Here is a 20128-nt window from a genome sequence, read left to right on the forward strand (position 1 = left end):
TCCTCAGTCTGGTCATAACTTCAGAGTCATTCCAGCCTCTGTTCTTTCTTGCATCTGTCGCTGTCTCTTCATTTAGACTTGGCTTCCATTTTTTCCTGTCTCCAATCTATCTTCAACACATTTGCCGAATTTTTTTTCATAAGTCTTACTATCTGTCCTTTACTCAGAGTTGCTTGTTGCATTTAGGATAAAATATATACTCTTAAGCCTAAAATTTGTAGCCCTCTACATTGTAGTTCCATCTTTTCTTTCCAGTAACGTTTCACATTGCTTCAGTTGATACATTCGAGCATGACTGCACTACTAACTTGACCTCACATTAGTGTTCTCTCTCGTGTCTCCATACATTTGTACCAGCACCATTTTTTTTATGCTTGAATTGTACTACCTCTTTAATTTATCTCTTGGAATCTCCTTCCTTCAGGGGTCAGTTCAGATGTTAAGTCTTCCCTAATGTCTTTCTGATTGTTAGAATTCTTGCCCTTCTCAAAGTACCTTACGTTTATCTTTATAAGGTCAGTATCCCACCAGTAGAAAATAAGTTTATTGAATTCAGTGGTGGTTTTGTTTTCAACTTGTGTCTCACCTGCCTAGTACAAATGCCTTCTAAATTCTAAATATTTTGTAAACGTTTGTTGAACTGAATGATGATTTAGAGGTAGTACATAATTTAGCATAGAGGTGGAGAACCTGTGGCCTCAAAAGCCACATGTGGCCCTGTAGGTCTTCAAGTGCAGCCCTTTGACTGAACCTAAACTTCACAGAACAAATCCCCTTAATAACTTGATAAAAGGATTTGTTCTGTAAAACGTGGATTTGATCAAAAGGCTGCACCCAAAGAAGGCCACAGAAGGCCACATGTGATCTTGAGGCCACAGGTTCCCCACCCCAGACCTTAAATTGACATTCAAGTAAAATTAAGCACTTACAAGAGACTGTTTGCTGTTTAAAGGGGGAGGGTCTATTTTATTTCTGTCTTCATGTTTCCAGTAAATTTGCACAGTGCCTGACACATAATAGGCTCTTAATTCATGTTGAATGAATTGAATCTACATAAAGTACATGTCTTTACTTAATTCACTGAATTTAGCTAAGCTGTTGCTGGGCTGTTGCATTTTCATCTTTTACAATTAGGAAGAACCTGCTGGAGCCCACATTCTAATGGAATGGGCTAGGATAATATAGGATCACTTATGTACCATCAAAAGGCGTTGAAGTTAGACTTTTATTGATAGACTTTTAAACATATAAATGCTTTCTCTTTATCCCTGCCAACTGCATGAGATGTATCTCTTTTAAAATGAAAATCTCAGTGAGTATATATAGACTTATCTTCTGGATTATATGTTTTAATTCATTTTATTGCAGATGTTTTGAGGTGTCTCAATTTCAAATTTATTTTCTTTCTCTAGCTAGAGAAAACTAATATTAATAGAATTATTGATGGATGTATCTTCAGTCCTAAGTTGTAAATAGTTTTATATTTAAATTTTTTCCTCTATAATTTTATCCTTGGTGAGTTATAAGAATAAATCTAGAGACCATGGTAGGGCACTTGGAGGTAAGAGCAACCCTATTTGTTAAAATTTAAATTAAGCCTGCTTAATCACTATTCTGGGGGAAATCTTTTTGCTTCAGTGGATCTCTGGTTGATTTCAGGCCACAGTAACAATGTTTAGCAATTAAAAGGCACCATTCTAATCCTTCCAAATGCTAAAAAGGCATATATTAGCTGTGGAGAAGGGGCAGAGAGATTTGACAGGCATAGAGTCAACAGGCGTTTTAAAAGATCAGGCCACCCCATTCCAAATTAGAGAACAGGGAAGGTATGTCTTAATTTTCCCTTTATCCTCCCTTGAACATACTTAAATAAATCCATGATCTCATCAGTTTAGATGTGCCCTTCATTGATAGACATCACAACTCATCCATGCCTGCCCTTTCTCTGTGTTTCTTTGCCTTTGTTCTTCCCACAAGTTAACTGCTGGAAGGCCTTTCTGTTGATTTTTAAGGATGCTCTAGTGGGAGCACTTGGACTATATGCCTGTTTTTCAGTCCCATCATGTGACCAACCGATCTTCTTTTATGATTGTATATTTTTGGTGATGATATCTTTTTTCTGTTCTTCAAAGTTCTTTCTTATCCACTGTAGTCTACTCATATGTACCATTTGTGCCCCCATTCTTCTATGTGTGATTTTCACTTTCAAGTTTTTGAGGCTATGCTTCTTGTCTCGTAGCTATATAACAACATCAATGCAATATAGGTATTTAAAAAATGGGTCTTTGTTTCCGGAAGAAGGTTGGGATCATTACAGGAGTTTTTCAATTTCCTAGGGGCAACTAGCCTAACTTTGAGCTCAGCACGTTGCCTCTTTGTCTTACCTGTCTCAGCTATCCATTATCCATGAATGAAAAAGCTTTTCATGTCATGGTTTGGGCAATAGACATTCTTCAAACTTGATTATTCCTTTGTAAATTGTCAGATCAAATTTTTGAGTCACTATGATTCTCTTTCAGGAGACTCAATGACGGCTCTGGGGCTTGAACCAACATAGTGTTATCCACAGAGAGGAAAAAGTGAACTTCTTACTATCCATAGAGATTCCCTCTTAAACTTGCACTTGACTAGAGCTCCTTCATCAAAGGGAAAAGCACTTTTGTTGAAAATACACCCCCTTGTTTTATAAATTTTTTGATGTTTGTTGACTTTCAGTCAAGAACAAGGTTATTTATATTATGTCTTTCAAGAAACCTTGAAAGATTTACGGATGAGAGATACCTTGCTATAAGAGAGCTTATTAATTTGACATTTAACTCGACTCATTTAAATACTTTTAAAAAATCAAACAGTGAGAACTGAGGAGTCTTGTATTCTCTGTATTTTTCAGACAATTAATGACAAAGATGTGATCCGCTGTAGAATATTGTTTATAAAAGTCTGCCTGTTCTCTACTACTACCCTTATTGTTGATATGTATGTAGGTGATTTCTTTTTCAGTTTATTTACACAGATGTTTATAGAATGCCTTTAATGAACTAGATCATGCTGTCAAAGAGCTTGCATCTTTTAATCTCATAGCATTAGGATCTGGATGTGTTATTTCACTGGTAGGCAACTCTACCAATGGAGGTCAGCACCTTTTTGTAACCTAGTGACTGGATTATCTAGAGTACTGAGAGGTAACAGTATGTGTTAGAGATAAGACTTGAACCCAGATTTTTCTGGTTTCTATTCACTACACCTCTGTATATCTTCACATAAGTTGGCATATATATCGATAGCTGTTTCATGTTCTCATAGTCTTCTTTTTATTAGTTAGGTCTTTTTCTATGCCTTCAGTATTTTTTTTTTCCACCTTCCTGACCTTATGCGTCAGTCCTTCCATACTTTCACAGTTGTCATGTCTGATAGATGTTTTCCTTGTGTTCCCTTGGCCTTATCTAGCTGCTTTTACTTTCTTTGCTTTAAGCCTTAAGTTTTCTCTCTGTGGATTGAGTGAATTTTATCTTCATGAATAACTTTTCATTTTTTCCTTTGAGAACTTTTTTTGTGTTCAAAAAAATAAATATAGATCAACAGTCTAACCTATAATTGGATGGGGGACATGACTATAGCACATCTAGGATTGTGATGTTGGAATCCCAAATGTGGTACTTTTATAGCGTTAAGCATTTACCTCATTTTCATTTAAAAAAATGTGTGTATGTATATGTATACCACTATATGGATATATGTATATCCCTTCTGCCTCTTCACCCAGCAAACATCCCCATATGGAGTTTTTCTTTTAAAGAAGAAAAAAAAGGAATTCAACAATCATTCAACACATTTGTTACTTGTATCTGACAGCAGACACAGAATGACAGCAATACAGAGTATGAAATATACCTCAAATCCTTCTGCTCTGTAATGAAGGGTGAGAGATACATTTTCAGTATTTCTTTTTTAAAATTTTTTTATTAGTTAGTTTTAGTTTTCAACATTCATTTCCACAAGATTTTGAGTTCCAAATTTTCTCCCCATCTCTCCCCTCCCCCTGCCCCAAGACAGCATGCATTTGGATTACTCCTCTAATCTGCTCTCCCTTCTATCACATCCCTTCCTTCTCTTATCCCCTTCCCCTTCTATTTTCCTATTGGGCAAGATAGATTTCTGTACCTCATTGCCCATATATCTTATTTCCCAGTTGCATGTAAAAACAGTTTTTAACATTTGTTCTTAAAACTTTTGAGTTCCAAATTCTCTCCCTAACTCCCTCCCCACCTATCCTCATTGAGAAGGCATGCAATTTGGTGTAGTCATGCAAAACACTTCCATATTAGTCATGTTGTGAAAGTCTAACTGTATTTCCCTCCAAACTATCCTACCCCCCCCGTATGTTTATTTTCTCCTTTGACCCTGTCTCTCCTTAAGAGTATGTGCTTCTGATTATCCCCTCCTCCAATCTGTCCTATCACACACACAAACTCCCTCCCCTTATCCCCTTCCCTCCTATTTTCCTATAGGGTAAGATAGATTTCCATACCCAATTGACTCTGTAATTCCCTCTTTAAGCCATATCCAGTGAGAGTAAGGTTCACTCATTCTCTCTCACTTCCCCCATCTTCCCTTCCACTGTAAAAGCTTTTTCTTGCCTCTTTTATGTGAGATAATTTACCCCGTTCTACCTCTCCCTTTCTCGTCTCTCAGTACATATCTCTCACCCCTTAATTTTATTTTTTAGACATCATTCCTTCATATTCAATTCATATTCACCCTGTGCCCTTTGTCCATATATATATATGTATGTATGTATGTATGTATGCATTTCCTCCAATTACTCTAATACTGAGAAAAATTTCATGAGTTACACACATCTTTCCATGTAGAAATGTAAACAGTTCATATTTCGTAAGTTACTTATGATTTCTCTTTCCTGTTAACATTTTCTTGCTTCTCTTGGGTCTTGTATTTGAAAGTCAGATATTCTATTCAGCTGCTAAATCTTTTGTTAATCTGATTGTTTCCATAATATTTGAGTTGTTTCTTTTTAGCTGCTTCCATTATTTTCTCCTTGACTTGGGAACTCTGGAATTTGCCTACAATATTCCTAGGAGTTTTCTTTTGGGGATCTTTTTCAGGAGGTGATGGGTGGATTCTTTTCATTTCTATTTTACTCTGTCATTCTAGAATATAAGGGCAGTTTTCCTTGATAATTTCTTGAAAGATGATGGGGTTTTTTTTTTTGTTTTTTTTTTTACCCTGGCTTTCAGGTAGTCCAATAATTTTTAAATTCTCTCTCCTGGCTCTGTTTTCCAAGTCAGTTGTTTTTTCCCCTTGTGATATTTCAGATTGTATTCTGTTCGTTCTTTAGGTTTTGTTTTATATTTTCTTGATTTCTCATAGAGTCATTAGCTTCCATTTGCTCCATTCTAATTTTGAAGGAATTGTTTCCTTCAGTGAGCTTTTAGACCTCCTTTTCCATCTGGCCAGTTCTGCTTTTTAGGGCATTCTTCTCATTTTCTTTTTGGATCTCTTTGGCCATTTGGGTTCTATTTTTTAAAGTGTTATTTTCTTCGCTATTTTTTGAGTCTCCTATAACAAGCTGTTGCCTTTTTTTCATGATTTCCTTGCATCACTCTCATTTCTCTTCCCAACTTTTCTCTACTTCTCTTACTTGATTTTCAAAATCCCTTTTGAGCTTTTCCATGGCTGCAACCAATTCATATTTTTCTTGAAGGCTTTGGATGTAGGAGCTTTGGCTTTGTTGTCTTCTTCTGGATGTATGTTTTAATCTTCTTTGTCAGCAAAGTAAGATTCTGTAGTCTGAATTTTTTTTTCTTGCTGTTTCCTCATTTTCCCAGCCAATTACTTGACTTTTTAACTTCTTTGTTAAGGTAGAGCTGTGCTTCCAGCGTGGAGGGTATACTGTCCCAAGCTTCAAGGGTTTTGTGCAGATATTTTCAGAGGTACTTCTAGGGACCTGTAAGTTTTCGGTTCTTCCAGGGTGGTATGATCACAGGAGAGGTGTTTACTCCTCTCCTGGCCTGTGCTCTGATCTGTGAGAGACCACAAGCACTCTTTTCTGCCTTGAAACTGTGAGAAGGATTCCCTCTCCACTGCTGCCACAAGCTCTGCCACGCCAGTGCTCTTCCCTGCCCCAGGACTGCAACCCAAATCTAAGCATGGGCAAAGCAAAAGAATCCTGCCTCAGCACCAGCAAAGAGTTCCCTGCAATCCCTCTTGAGCAGCCACTCGATTCCCCCCACTGTTTGTAGGCCAAGAGCTTCAGAAGCAGCCATCGCTGCTGCTGCGACCACCCCAGACCTGGGACTGAACCACATTCCTCTCTCATCCAGGTCCAACAGACCTGTCCTACTGACCTTCTGAGTTGTCTTTGGCTTTTGTGGGTTGAGAAGTTTGGAAACTGCCACAGCTGCCAAGTGATTCAGTCCCCTGAGAGGCCTGTTCCAGGCTGGGGCCTGATCTGTGCCTGCCCGTTTTGTGCTAGACTGTGCTTCTCTCCTGACTAGTGCAACAGACCCTTCCTGTTGACCTTCCAGGTTGTCTTGGACTGGAAATTTGCTTCACTCTGTCATTTTGTGGATTCTGCTGCTCTAGAATTTGTGTAGAGTCATTTTTTACAGGTAATTGGAGGGGTTTGGGGGAGAACTCAAGCAAGGCTGTGCTTTTACTCCACCATCTTGGCTCTGTCCCTTGAGAGGTATGTTTTTTTGTCTTCTCTTGGTCATTTTAGGTATACAATATTAAGTTTTATTTTATTGATCATTCCCTTTACATTGCTATGATTATTGTGTATATTATTTTTTTGGTTCTGCGTACTTCACTATATAGCAGTTCAAATAATGCTCCTTGGAATTCTTCGTATTTGTTATTTATTACAGTGCAATAATACTCTATTATGTTTATGGATCACAGTTTCTTTAACAATACCCCCATCATTGGATGTGAACTTGGTTCCTATTTTCTTGATAGTAATTCTGTCTCAGACTTACTTGGGCTATGTGTATACCTTGTGGTGTGATCTCCAGTTTATAAGGTATCGACATTTTAATCACTTTTGGTTTTTTGTTACAAAATTCCACATTTCTGATTGGATTAATTCATACATCTTTCAATAGTACACTAGAATGTTGGTTTTCTTAAAGCCCCTTCATTGTAGATGTGATCTTTGTCAATTTTCTGAGTATGTGGTGAAACCTCAGAGTTGTTTTGAAGCACTCTTTCATATGATTAGTAATAGTTTGTAATTCTTTATTTGAGGATGGTTTGGGACAGGTTGCTGCCTGGCCTTGGGTTGAATATATATGAAAGAGGAGGGATGATTGAATAGATTCATTGAGTAATGAAAGGTATACATTTTTTTCTGCCACTCCTGCTCACTCACTATTTTAAGGTAATACTACCTGGTCTTTTACCATCCTCTTCAATAAGATTTTAAAAATGAGTTCATATTCTGGACTCAGCAAGATCAGATGTTTTTTGGATAAGGCTGGTTTCTGGGTCTTTGGATCTCCTCATTGTGGCAACTCATTTATATTGGTTAACTTTAGGAAGGGATGGAACATGGTTACAAGTGGAAGGAGTTAGGTCTGCTGAGCTGATGGTAGAAGACAGAATGAGGTTTTGTTTTACGGAGGAAGGAGGGTGAGGGAGCTTATGTCAGATGACAGCAGTGTCAGTCAAGAGCATTAACTAAAGTTTAAGGAGAGAAAAGATTTGGAATACCTGCTGTGAGGAATGTGAATCAGGGAGAGACAATAAAAGAATTGCTGGGCAAGAGTAAAGGTCTGATTAATATCAGAATAAATTGATTGTTTGGTGATTTCATCTCCTAGAATTCTATTACTCAATGGCAGGGAAAAAAAGAAACTGGATGACTGTAGACTAATAAATGTAAGAAGTAATTTAAGAGAAAAGAGTAGGTGGGCACAAGTGATTGTGTGGATATATTAGTAAATAATATTCCTGTAGAGAGGAGTCTGTTTTTTCTTTACTATCTAACATAGGATTTGCATGTGTTAGAATTAATAAGTGTTTATTGAATTGAATGTTGGTGGTCATAAAAGATGATTAGGCTGGAAGTTCTCAGTTGGAATATTGCATAAAACAAAAGCAGTGTGGTGCCAGCTCGTAGAGATATTTGAAGGCAGTGATCTTACGTTTGTGTTTGATTGAGAAGGTAGTGGGATTCTTTGCATGACCTTATGTGGACAGATCTATTTATTTTCTCTTTTGTTTGCAAAATCTTAGATTTTTCTCATTCATGCTGAACAGAAAAGTTGGCATTTTTGAATGCAAAGTGAATTTAAAAAAACACAAATATATTAGGATTTATACACACAAATAAATGTTAATAAAATGATACATGCCTCTAGTTATCCTCAATGAAACTCATAGTTGAGGATTAGAGAACCATAAAGGTTAGCAGTTATTGATATGTCAACTTTTTTGGTAATAAGATTCCAGATTTTTTCCGTACCTTCAATATCCTATCAGATTCTTTGAGAATTGATTCCTCAAAGTCATGTTGCATCTAGCAACCTCTAAATACTTAAATCTAGTTAGGCTCTTCTTTCCATCGTGTTTCTTCATTTTTAATGACTCATGTAGCACATCTAGGACTGATAATAGATTTCAAATGTGGTGGCTCTGCTGTCCTTGATGATGAAAACAATTTGTTACAGAAGTCATTATAAATCTTTTCCATTTTTTTCTCTGGCGTTATCCCTCTTCAAGTTTCATCTTCACTGCTCTTTGGGTGATTTTTCTATAAATTTTTTCCCGCCACTACTTGTCACTCACTGTTTTAAGGTAATAATTACCTGGTCTTTTACCATCCTCTTCAGTAAGATTTTAAAAATGAGTTCATATTCTGGGCTTTAGCAAGATCAAATGTTTTCTGGATGAGGCTGGTTTCTGGGTCCTTTGATCTCCTCATTGTGGCAACTCATTTATATAGGTTAAACTTTAGGAAATTATTATCATCTATTAATGGCTATTGCTCCATCTGTGTTTTTCCACAACAGTGTGATTGGTGTTCTGGTTGTATTCCATTTTATCAGTTTACTTCTCATTTTATATTAATCTAGAACTTTATTCTAGCAGGTTGGTAGTTCAAATGTCCATACACAGCTAATTTGAGAATCACTTCTCCATCAGTGATGGGATGAGTCCTCTCTGTTAGTAGTTTTGTTACTTACATGATAATTCTTTAGTTATATTTGGTTGGTACAAAAAAGAGAAATGATTTGAGGGACCAGGGATCACCATAAAAATGAATAGTATGTGTAGTGTGATAAATAAAGTAGGAGAGGTAAAGAGAGATGTTGAAGATTGTAATCATAGTGGAATTTCAAAGCTCTAGTGCCTTTCTATGTTAGAGGGAGTACAGTTCTAACCAGTGGTGATGGCTAAGGCTCCTAAAGGTTATTTCTCCTCATCTGTCACTCATTCATCAGTTCTGGTGATGGTTAAATGTTTACTCTCATTATGTGGTCGTTAACATGCACCATCATAATCCCTACCTCTATTTCTGGGTAAAAGTTACCTTTTAGTAGTCACTGTTCATGTCAACATTTTACTGTCTCTATAGAATTTTTCCTTAATCTTTTCCCTTTTCTCTAATTAAACACATTTCTCAGAGAACTCTCTCTCTATACATATTAACCTGTTGATACATTATTTGAATGTACTACTCATTCCAAACATCTTCTTTACTAGGCCTCTCTCACTTCAACGAATAGCCTATTTACCCCCTTAGCTGTGATAAAATAAATACAGTAGAGCAAAAAGGTTTATTGAATAGCAGTGAGGGCCTAATAGAGGTTATGTGACATAAATATGTAGTGGGTGAAATCAGTTTAACTTGGTGACCTCCAGTGGTACTCAGCAGTTCTGAAGCAGAAACACAGAACTTGGATGGTGGGGGTTTACCCAGGAATGAGAATTCGAAGCTCGGGATCAGTGGAAGGTCAGTGGAACAAGGGATTCTAGGGAGTAGATATCGAGACATTAAGTGAAAAACATGGCATAAAAGCTCAAAAGAGTTTGGAAGAAAAGCAATCCAGAGTAGGGGAGTTCGGTTGGAATAATAGGAAAACATATTGAGGGACCAAAGGCAATAATAACAACAAACGATAGGTAGCTGACTAAGAAAGTGGAAGACGTAGAAGATAAGAGATCATTCATGATCAATTGCTTTGGAAGTGATGCAGTTCTGGTGATTGTAGCTAAGTTTGATTGCTGTGAAATGGACAGGGTTGTTGGAGTTGATGACATTAAAGAGTTGAGATTGCTAAGAGGAATTATTGTGAACTTTGAAGTCTTTGAGGTTAATGGTTTGAAACTGGGATAGAAGACTGAACCAAATGTTTAATTCTGAAAATATATCTGGGGGTCAGAAGATAATTGTCACAGAAAGGTAATATAAATGAGTTGAATGGATCTTTGAGGGTTAGAAGTACAGGAATTGTCTTATTATGTAATTATGTTATCCTTCCAATGTTCTAAGGTTGATAGTAAAGAACCGCCTCTAGATTGGTCAGTCTGTACATGTTTAATGTAAGCTCATTGAGGACTGAGACTGTTCATTTTGTCTTCAAATCTCCAGTACCTAGCATAGTACTTTGAACATAATAAATACTTAATAAATTATTTTTGAATTAAAGCCTATTTTGTGACAAGTTCTTTGCCAAGTGCAGGGTATAATAAAGTTTGGATGAAATGTAATTCTTATCTGTCATAGAACTTACAGTTTAGGAAAAAGTTGTGATATACAAGGTGTCCCAAAAAATGCATGTACACTTTATCAGTTCAAAACTCTATAGCAGCTTTTCTGTTTCAGAACAAAAATTAGAAGTTATAAACTGAAGTGTGTACATATTTTGAGGACATCTTTTATATAGTAAAGAATAACAACACGTAAGTGTAATGAAAATATATAGGCGAAGCCAACATTCATTTCCAGGAGAATTAAATATTGGTCTTTGAGGTGGCATTTGAGTCAATCTTTTTAAAGGAGGGATAGAACATTGCATTCAGGATTTTCTCTTGATTGATACGATTTGTTGCTTAATTTTTCTTTTAGCGATTGCATTTGGGGGAAAAAAGAATGTTTGGGATGTAATACTGCTTTTTGTTTTTCTTGCTTTTGCCTTCTGTGTTTTTTCTATTATTTTTAGTAAAGGAATATTTCTCTGTATAGGAACTGAGATTGAATCCTGGCTTTGCCACTTATTACTTAGGTCACTTAACCCTTGGGTTTTATTCTTATATCTAAACTGAGAGGGTTGGACTGGGTGACTTAAGCTTCTCATGGCTCTAAATCTTTGATCCTGTGAATATTCTTGAGTTTGGTGGACACTTAACTATCTTTGTGACACATTAAGAATAAAGAAAACAGTGACATGTTCAGATTAAAGAATGGTTTAAATGGCTTAATGGCTTAAAATATGGCTTGATTTGTGCTCTGAGTACAGAGATTTTGACAGAATTTTTCAAAATTAAAAGTGCTTTTCTCTTTATCTGGTAAAGACTTGTTCTTATATGTGCATCTGAAAAACTACCCTGAAAAATTTTTGCATGTCTTTTATGTGGTACTGAAGATGATAAATTTAAGTCCGTTTTTTTCCTAGCCATGAGGCACTTAACATATATGCAGGTATATTGGTTGGTGGAAGATAATATAGGTGTGTCTTTATGTATGTTTTACATACATTCCCTAAAACTTCTGTGAATAGAATTTTTACAGTTTAGATTGTGAGAGGATTTACCCTAAAATGATAAATATCATAAAATGATTTACCATAAAATTTCTTTGAATGATAAATTAAAAAATTATTACAATTATATAATATGTATTTTTTATTGTATATTTATGTTATATATAATTTATATAATATATAAAGAATTATAATTAATTTAATTCTTTAATTATTGTGTTCTATAAGTATGAACTTTCAAATAAATATGTTTTTTAGAGCAAGGTATTTACTTTGCTTGTGAAAGTAAAATGTTTTCACTTCTCAGATGCTGTAGTAAAACATCTAAGAGAAGTATAGTTAGTAGGACTTGTGAGTCAGATATCAGTATTAAAAGGTTTGTAAAGAGGTACTTAAGTTAATATTGTTGAAGATAGAGGATGTGGTTATCATGTGGGTGATTTACCTTTTTGGAGAAAGGATGGCATTTTGAGTTTTGTCTCAGGAGAATTTTATTTAATTGGTATATATTTAATGTACATATTTCCAAATTCAAAATTAGAGGGATAATCTTACTAAATAAAAATTTCATGTTAAAACATTCCTGTATGTCTGTCTGCACACACACATACATATATAGGCTTACATACATACATATGTAGTTAATATTAGCAAATATCTGGGCCATTTATATTTCATTACCTACAGGATCTGAGGTTTCTGGGCCACAGCTTTTGCCAGTGAGAGCTTTAAATGAAGTCTTCATTGGGGAGAGTCTGTCATCCAGGTATGTTAAAACTTCTACTCTTAATTTTGTCATTTTTATGTTTGTTACATAATTCTTTGGAAATTCATTGAATTTTTAAAACAAATTTCACAGATTTCTTTTACTTTTTGCTTTAGTTGATGAATTAATGTTTTTGCATGAAATAATACATTTTAATTCCATTTAAATTTTGTATTTTTTTCATTCTTGCCTTTCTTTCAAATTCGTTCCTGTATTTTGGTTGCTTCCCAGACTTTAATTGTTTAGGTTTGCATCCTAGATTTAGAAGATACCAGGGAAACATATTGTTCTGAGGAGCCCAGATGGGTGTATAAAACACTTTTATAAAGCTGATTTAGCTGTTGATGGTCCTTCCAGTATTTGTACAATTTTTCTTCCTTTTGGTAATTTTATTGCAAAGAGTGGGAGATTGAGACAGGTCTCTCTTGCATGATTATTTGCCTTCCTAGCAACCTCTAGCAACTTGATTTATAACTATCTTTCCTCCTTTTGGCACATATCTGAATTCTCCAGTAATTACAAAAAGTCTGTAATTTGCTGCAGATCAAATCTTGTCACAATTGATATTTATAGTGAGAGAAAAAAATTCCTCAAACTATATGTCCTCTCACCTCAGACAGTATTGTATAGGAGAAAATGCCAACACAAAAAAAAGTTGATTATCTTCTTTTGTGTTGTAATAGGTTTGATCTGTGTTTCAGTATAGTACAGAAATGATTGTAGGAAGACAAGTATTTATAAGGCCTAACAAATCTAAAGTGAAATACGGTAAGTAATGTGTATTTTTTGTGCTGGCATTAATAAAATGAGAACATTAAATTATATATTTGATCTCTCTACCTTTCATAGACAAGGAGAAAGCTTTGAAGGAAATTGGAGAAAGTTCCTCCTTCAGTTACTTGTTACTTCATAGGCTATTATCCCTGGAAGGAGCCGTCCAGTTTCACTTCCCTCCTTTGAGAACCCATGTTGCTTTTTTGGTCCTTTTGCTTCTTACAATCACTCACATTATTAAATAAAAGCTTGTAGTTATAGGCGTTCTGTGCATTGTACTTTGTAAAATGGCAGCCTATTCATTTGTGATGCCATTCATTAGAGTAAAATTTGGTGTATATTGGTTCAGTCTTCAACCTCATGCAAGAGATTTTGGTTATTGTACTCAAAGAATTTCTATTTCACAGTGTCTGATTGACACAGATACTGATCTTGTTATAGTGAGGTTACTCTATATTTTATATTTTCAAAGTGCTGTATATTCCTAATAGTTATGCCTCATTGATAAACATAAGGCATTTTAAAAGTTAGGAACACTTAACTCATAAAACCAACCCAAAAAGCCCATTTTTTTTCCCATTTATCCTAACCTAGAATGTCTCATTCTTGGGCTGTCGCTGTGGACAGTGTAAGAAGAGGTATAACCACTCTAAAGGGACTGTGAGTTTCTTTAAAAAATCGTTTTCCTGGAACAAAGTTCTAAGGATTGACTAATCTTTTATAAACCTGCATGTGATAATCACATTAATTTGCCCAGAATAATATATATTAAACCTTGTACCCTTTTCTCTTATTCTTAGTCTTTTTATCCCAGACTCTAATCACGCTTCTCTCAAGTGTTGTTATTCTGACCCTACCCTCCTTCTCACCTTTTTAAATAAATCTTTTTCCTTCCTCTTTAATTTCTTCTACTCTTCCCATTCCCTTAAATTTCATATCTTGCTATCACAATATCCTTAACTGTTATTTCAGGCCATTTTGGCTTGTGCTGGTCTCCTTTTAATTTTCAGATGCTTTTGGTTTATTTCATCACTTTCGTTTCTCCTTTTTGCATCTCTTGTATCTCCACATGACTTTAATCTCATTTCTCTGTTTGCTCTCAGTATGGTGATAGCCATTCCTACTCCTTATGCAGGCCTTGTTTGTCTGGACATATGTAGTAAATGTGCCACCCTCATTGTCCATTTTCTACACAGACCAAACAGGGCTATGATTAAAGAGAAAATATAAATGAGAAGAACAGAACATTGTATTTTGTAAGAAGAATTGAGGATATGTGAGATATTGACAAAATTGAGCCCTTTCAGAGATAAAAAAAAAAAAAGTTCATATTGGAAGATAGTTTCTCTCTTAAGGCTACACCTACAAAGACTTTTCTTTAACTTCTGCTAAAATGATTACTTTTCTCTACCAGGAATAATATCCACTGTAACTAATAATGACATCTTTCAGAAACTCCCAAACAGTTGGAAATCATTCAAAATTACATTTCAAATTAAAATTTTCACTTGCATTTAAAGGTAAAGGTAACTCATTTGATTCTAGATTTGTTAATGAAAATACATCTATTAAGAGCAAATGCTCTTTCCTTTTCATTGCCAGTTTTACCTAGTGCTGTATTGCTAAATTTTAAGAAGTAGTTGAGATTTTCTTTGGACTTAAACCAAAAATTGTTGTTATATTGGCCAGTTCAAAGGCAAACATAGTAGATCACTTAAGATGTAAGCAGTTCTCAGTTAACTTGGTTCAAACACTGCTAGATGTAGTATTCAATAAGTATTCATTTCTCTGGAGAAATGAAGCCCACTTAAAAGTTATGTTCTTTTGGGTAATGAGATGAGTCATTTTACTAGATGCTGTGAGAACAGGAGATAAAATTACTTTCAAAAATTACCTGAAGAAGCTTATTAGAAATTTTTTTTTAAGTGATTGCAAAAAAGGAACAATGAGTAAGACAAAGTGGGAAAAGATTTTATTTTTTAAAACAAAAACTGAATTGACAGTCACAATACCACGAAGTACCTTTACCTAATTTAGAATTTAATTATTTAGATTTCAGTGGTTCTAATAGTGGGCTATGTTCTGTTTTACTTAGGGTGAACTATAAATCCTGCAAACCCAGTTTTACATTTTCAATTCATAGGGCTTCCTACTATGAAATCTCAGTTGATGATGGTCCCTGGGAAAAACAGAAGAGTTCAGGACTCAATTTGTGTACTGGAACAGGATCAAAAGCCTGGTGAGTCAATGGATATTTTCTTTTTAAGTTGTTAGTGGTGGTAAGGATCTTAGTTCACTTGACGGTCTTATAATAGGGATTCTGAGGGTTCTGAGAAAAAAAAGAAAGAACTTAGTATCAACATTTTTGCCGCTCCTAAGAAGTGATTTGTGTGACTTTGGTCAGGATATGTCCTTCCTGGAGTCTTAGTTTTCCAGTATTTAAAATGATAGTATTTGCTTATATGATTTCTAAGGTTTATTCCAACTCTGAATCCTGTAAGCCATATTGTCCAAAGAGCATGAGTTATTAACATATTTTGTGTCATTGGAACCTTTTGGCAGACTTGATAAAACCTATGGAGCTCTTGTCGGACGTATGTTTTTAAATGCATAAAATAAAATGCATGAGATTACAAAGAAAATCAATTATATTGAAATATACTTCTGAAAATATTAAAAAAAAGTAACTTCATGGACCCCAGGTTAAGAATCCCTGCCACAGTTGTAGAGGGACCTCAGAAGGTCTGCTTCTACTTCTCACATTACTTTTGAAACTCAAAGTTAGCCAGTCTCTATTGTGTGCTTCATACAGTGCTTTGGAGAAATGTAACAGAAATGGGAAAAATAGGACCACAAGCTAGAGGGTTTCCAGAGGAGTGCAAGCAGAACGATAAAGAAAGCTCTATCATGTTTTGTGGCAATTATGTAAAAAAATCTGGGAATATTAAGTTTGAGGAAGAGAGAACTCCTGGAGGACATGGTAAATATTTAAGTATTTGAGAGGACTGTCATGTGAAAGATGTGAATCATTCTCGCAGAACTAGGAGTTATTATAGAAAGACAGATTTACACTCAATGAAAGGAAAAACATCATAACAAATTATGGGAAATGGGATGCACTGCCCCTCTGTAAGAAATGGGTTTCTCCTCATTGGAGGCCTTTAAGAAAAAGACTAGATGACTACCTGTATGTTGTAGAGGAAATTGTTGTTCAAGAATGAATTGAAGTAGATGCCCTTTGAAGTCCCTGATAACATTAAGATTCTGTGATTGAAATGATATGTGACCTTTTGGTAATACTTAAGCATAAAAATATACTGAAAAACAACTAATAGAAAGAAGTGCAGATTACATAGATAGCATGCGTCAATGCTGAAAGCATGTGCCTTTGACCCCATTTCTTCCCATCTTCAGCAGATCGTTGCACAGTGAGTGACACAAAGTCACTCCCCTACTCAGTAATCACAGTGGCACTCTATGACTTCTGGGATCAAATGGAAGCTCCTTGGCTTCATTTCTAAAGCCCTTCATCACCAGACTGCAACCTTTCTTTCCATCCTGGGTGTACATCACTTCTCCTACACTCTGATCTAGCCACCTTGTCCTGCTCTCTTTGTTACACGCAGTGTTCCATCTCCTGTCTCTACCTTTGTACTGGCCATCCAGGTGTACTTCTTCTTTTCTTCACTCTCATAGAATTCCCTCTATTTCTTCAAAACTCAGTTCGTATACTACCTTCTAGAAGTTTCTCCTGATTCCCTTCAGTTGTTAATGTCCTCTCTTTTAAACTGCCTAGAATTTAGCTACTCTGTATTTGCTCTTTATGTTTATATATGTACTTGTCTGCCCAGTTAGTATCTGTTGATATTGTTTTGTTCCTTACATTTGTATCCTTAGTACTCTTAGCCAGTGCCTCATACTAGGAGCTTAAAAAAATACTTGTTGATAAATGGTGGTTGGTTGGTTGATTGATCATGGAATAAAAGAGTAAATGAACAAACAGGGCTTCTTGAAGTTTCTGTATCCACACCGTAGTAAGGTAGGGTCACCTTGATAAATTATCTCAGTATTTTATTAGGACATTTTTGTACTCATTGTGAGGTGGTCCAGAAGACCGCATTAATTAATATAGACCTTGAAGGTCTATGTGAACCAAGTGACATGCTGCTGCATTTTAGAGATTTTTTTCATAATTTGCCCTTGTAGTCTCCATTCTTATCCAACTTTCTCAGGCACGTGGCTAATAAATGGTATTACGGTAGCAATTGTTTTTGGGGGGACTGTCAGCAGTTTAGGGGCTTGGATCCTTATGGATGCTGAGTCTTACTTTCTCAGTTAGTATAAACTCTGATAACATCAGTGCTGCCATGTATCTCAGATTTCAGGAGGGCTGATATCTTCAGGGGTGGGTGCAAACAAAGATTGCACATTTGTTCCTAATAAAGAAGCCTGTTCAAACCATTAGTGAGTATACTTATTGGCATGTTCCTTGGCTCTTTGGATCCTGAGAGAAAACTTTTTATCATCTCAAGTGATAATGGCTTGGCACAATCAGCATGGTGTTGGTGTGGTGAAGCCGTCTTGTATTTAATATTCGATGAATACGAGTCATGTAACTTTAAACTTGGAGCAAAATATATTAAGTTTAAAAGTCTTGGTTAGTATTTCTTTGAATATTTTTGATCCTAGGTCTTGCTAACCACCTGTAATAACTTGTGAAGACAAATGAATTGGTCTGTATACTTTTCTGGCCCTTTTGTTTTTCCCATTTGATAGATCATTTTCTCAAACCCCATTGAAAAGAAATTTGACTAAAATAGTCACCAAATTTCGGTATGAGAATCAGTTATAAGTATCTGATAGCATTTATAATAAACTCATGGACTCTTAGGGTTGGAAAAGACCTTTGAGGTCATCCCAATACAGTATTTCACCAACTTTTTCTGTGATTTAACTAAAATCATGTCTATTAAGCAAGTGTTGCTTTCCAGAGACTCCCAGGGCTGTGAAAAAGACCTAGGACGACAACAGCAATGTTTTCTCAATGCACATGTTCACTAATCCTCCTCAGAAAGAGTCTGGCTCTTAGTGTGGGATCAAAAGCGACAAATTCACTATCAAGTTTAATACATAAGTAAGGAGAAAGCACTTTGTATTTTTTTTTTTTTAAAGATTCTTCTTCAGAAGAAACAGTGGTTGGTGTTCCACTGAAAAGAATTAAAAGGCGAAAACAGTATAAAAGCAGTAATATAAGAAGTATAGAAAAGACCACATAGCTCTCTTATTTCATAACTTTCCCCTCTTTCGCATATGATAGTGTGGGCCCTAGCAAGATGTGGCAAAGGCTGATCTCTGAAACAAGGCACCCAGGAGCAGGAGCAGAGTGTACATCCATATGGAGGTGATAGTCTGCTTTGTGCTCAGGCAGTTTACCCCTGGGGAGGTAAAAGCCTCTTTTGGACCCAAAGAAATATAATATATTCCTTTCCTTCAAGAATGTTATACTTGAGTTGATGTTTACAAAATATGAATTTGTAAAAAGCTGAAAATAAGATGACATAAATAACAGTTCACTTAATAACGAGATATCACAAAGTATGTAATTGTCAGGTGAGTGATATAAAGAGTAAGTACTATAGGAGGTCTAAGGAGGAAGAGAGTTCTTCCTATCTCTACAGTCAGTCTTAAAATGACTCTATATTTATCGCCTCCATTTCCTGACCTCCCATTCTTCATTTCCTAATCCTACTAGTGTAGTGACACTGGTTTCTCCAAGGTTACTGGTGATCTTTTAACTGCAAAATCCAGGAGCCTTTTCTCAGTCTACATCTTTATTAACCCTACATCTGTGAGCCACATCTTTCTCCTGGATATTCTCATCTCCCTTAGTTCCTAAATATTTCCCTTTCTTGGTTTTCTTCATACTCTTCTTACTTCTCAGTGTCCTTACTAAAACATCATGCTTGTTTCATATACTGTGTAGGTCCTGTCCTAGGCTTTCTATATACTTGATGATCCCATTGGCCCCCCCATAGCTCCAGTTATCTCTCTGAATGTGACCAATTCATATATCTAGCCCTAATTTCTCATGAAATTCAGGGCCTGTTTACTGGCTGTCTGTTGGACTTGTCTACCTGCATGTTCTGTTGTCAACTCAAGCATAACACATCCAATATGGAATCCATTCTTTTTATCTCCATATCCCTCTTTCCAAACTTAGCATTTGTTTTCATGACCCTACCATCAGTTTCATCTGTTAACAATCTTGGAGTCACTTTTGACTTTTTTTTTCCCCTCTCTCTCAGCTATGTTTGTTAGTAGCCAAATCTTGTTTCACTCCTCTGTAGTAGCTTGCACCACCTGTGTCTTATCCGTTGACTCTACCCTAATTGAAGCCTTCATCACTTCTCTTCTGCACTATTGCAGCAGCTTCCTGATTCATCTCCCTAATTCCTATCTCTCCCTTCCAATCCGTTTTCCACACAGCTGCCAAAATTTTATTACCAAAACATATCTGACCAGGTCATGTCACCCCCAACCAAATCTATTCTGTAGGATAAAATATAAAATCCTTCCCTCCTTGGCTCCCATCTGCCTGTATAGGATAATTTTGTGTTACTTCCTTTTATGTACTCTGTGTTCCAAGCAGACCTGCGAACCTGCCTGCGGATGTCTTTGTACACAACATTCCATGCTGCTTCTCTAGCTTTGCATAGGTGGTGTTTGGAATTTTTTTTCTTTTTACCTTGGCCTCCTGAAATCTTTAGCTTTCTTCAAAGCACAGTTCACGTTTCACCTTCAACTTGAAGCTTTTCCTGATTCTTCCAAGCTGCTGCTATTATCCTTCTGCTCAAAACGGCCT

The 20128-nt window shown here is 35.9% G+C and overlaps 1 protein-coding gene across 5 annotated transcripts in view; it reads left to right on the plus strand.

Moving 5' to 3' along the window:
• Window positions 1-20128, plus strand: part of NADK2 (NAD kinase 2, mitochondrial) — a 57813-nt gene that overhangs the window by 24428 nt on the left and 13257 nt on the right. For 2 of the 5 annotated variants that reach the window (XM_072605808.1, XM_072605809.1), the window contains exons 7-8: window positions 12414-12492; window positions 15410-15505. In XM_072605808.1, the coding sequence (XP_072461909.1) occupies window positions 12414-12492; window positions 15410-15505 (175 nt within the window). Of the gene's footprint in view, window positions 1-12413; window positions 12493-13860; window positions 13927-15361; window positions 15506-20128 lie in introns of all 5 variants that reach the window. The other 3 variants (XM_072605805.1, XM_072605806.1, XM_072605807.1) reach the window with 3 other exon arrangements.

Source organism: Notamacropus eugenii, chromosome 4 (genome assembly GCF_028372415.1).
Source record: "Notamacropus eugenii isolate mMacEug1 chromosome 4, mMacEug1.pri_v2, whole genome shotgun sequence".
NCBI lineage: Eukaryota > Metazoa > Chordata > Mammalia > Diprotodontia > Macropodidae > Notamacropus > Notamacropus eugenii.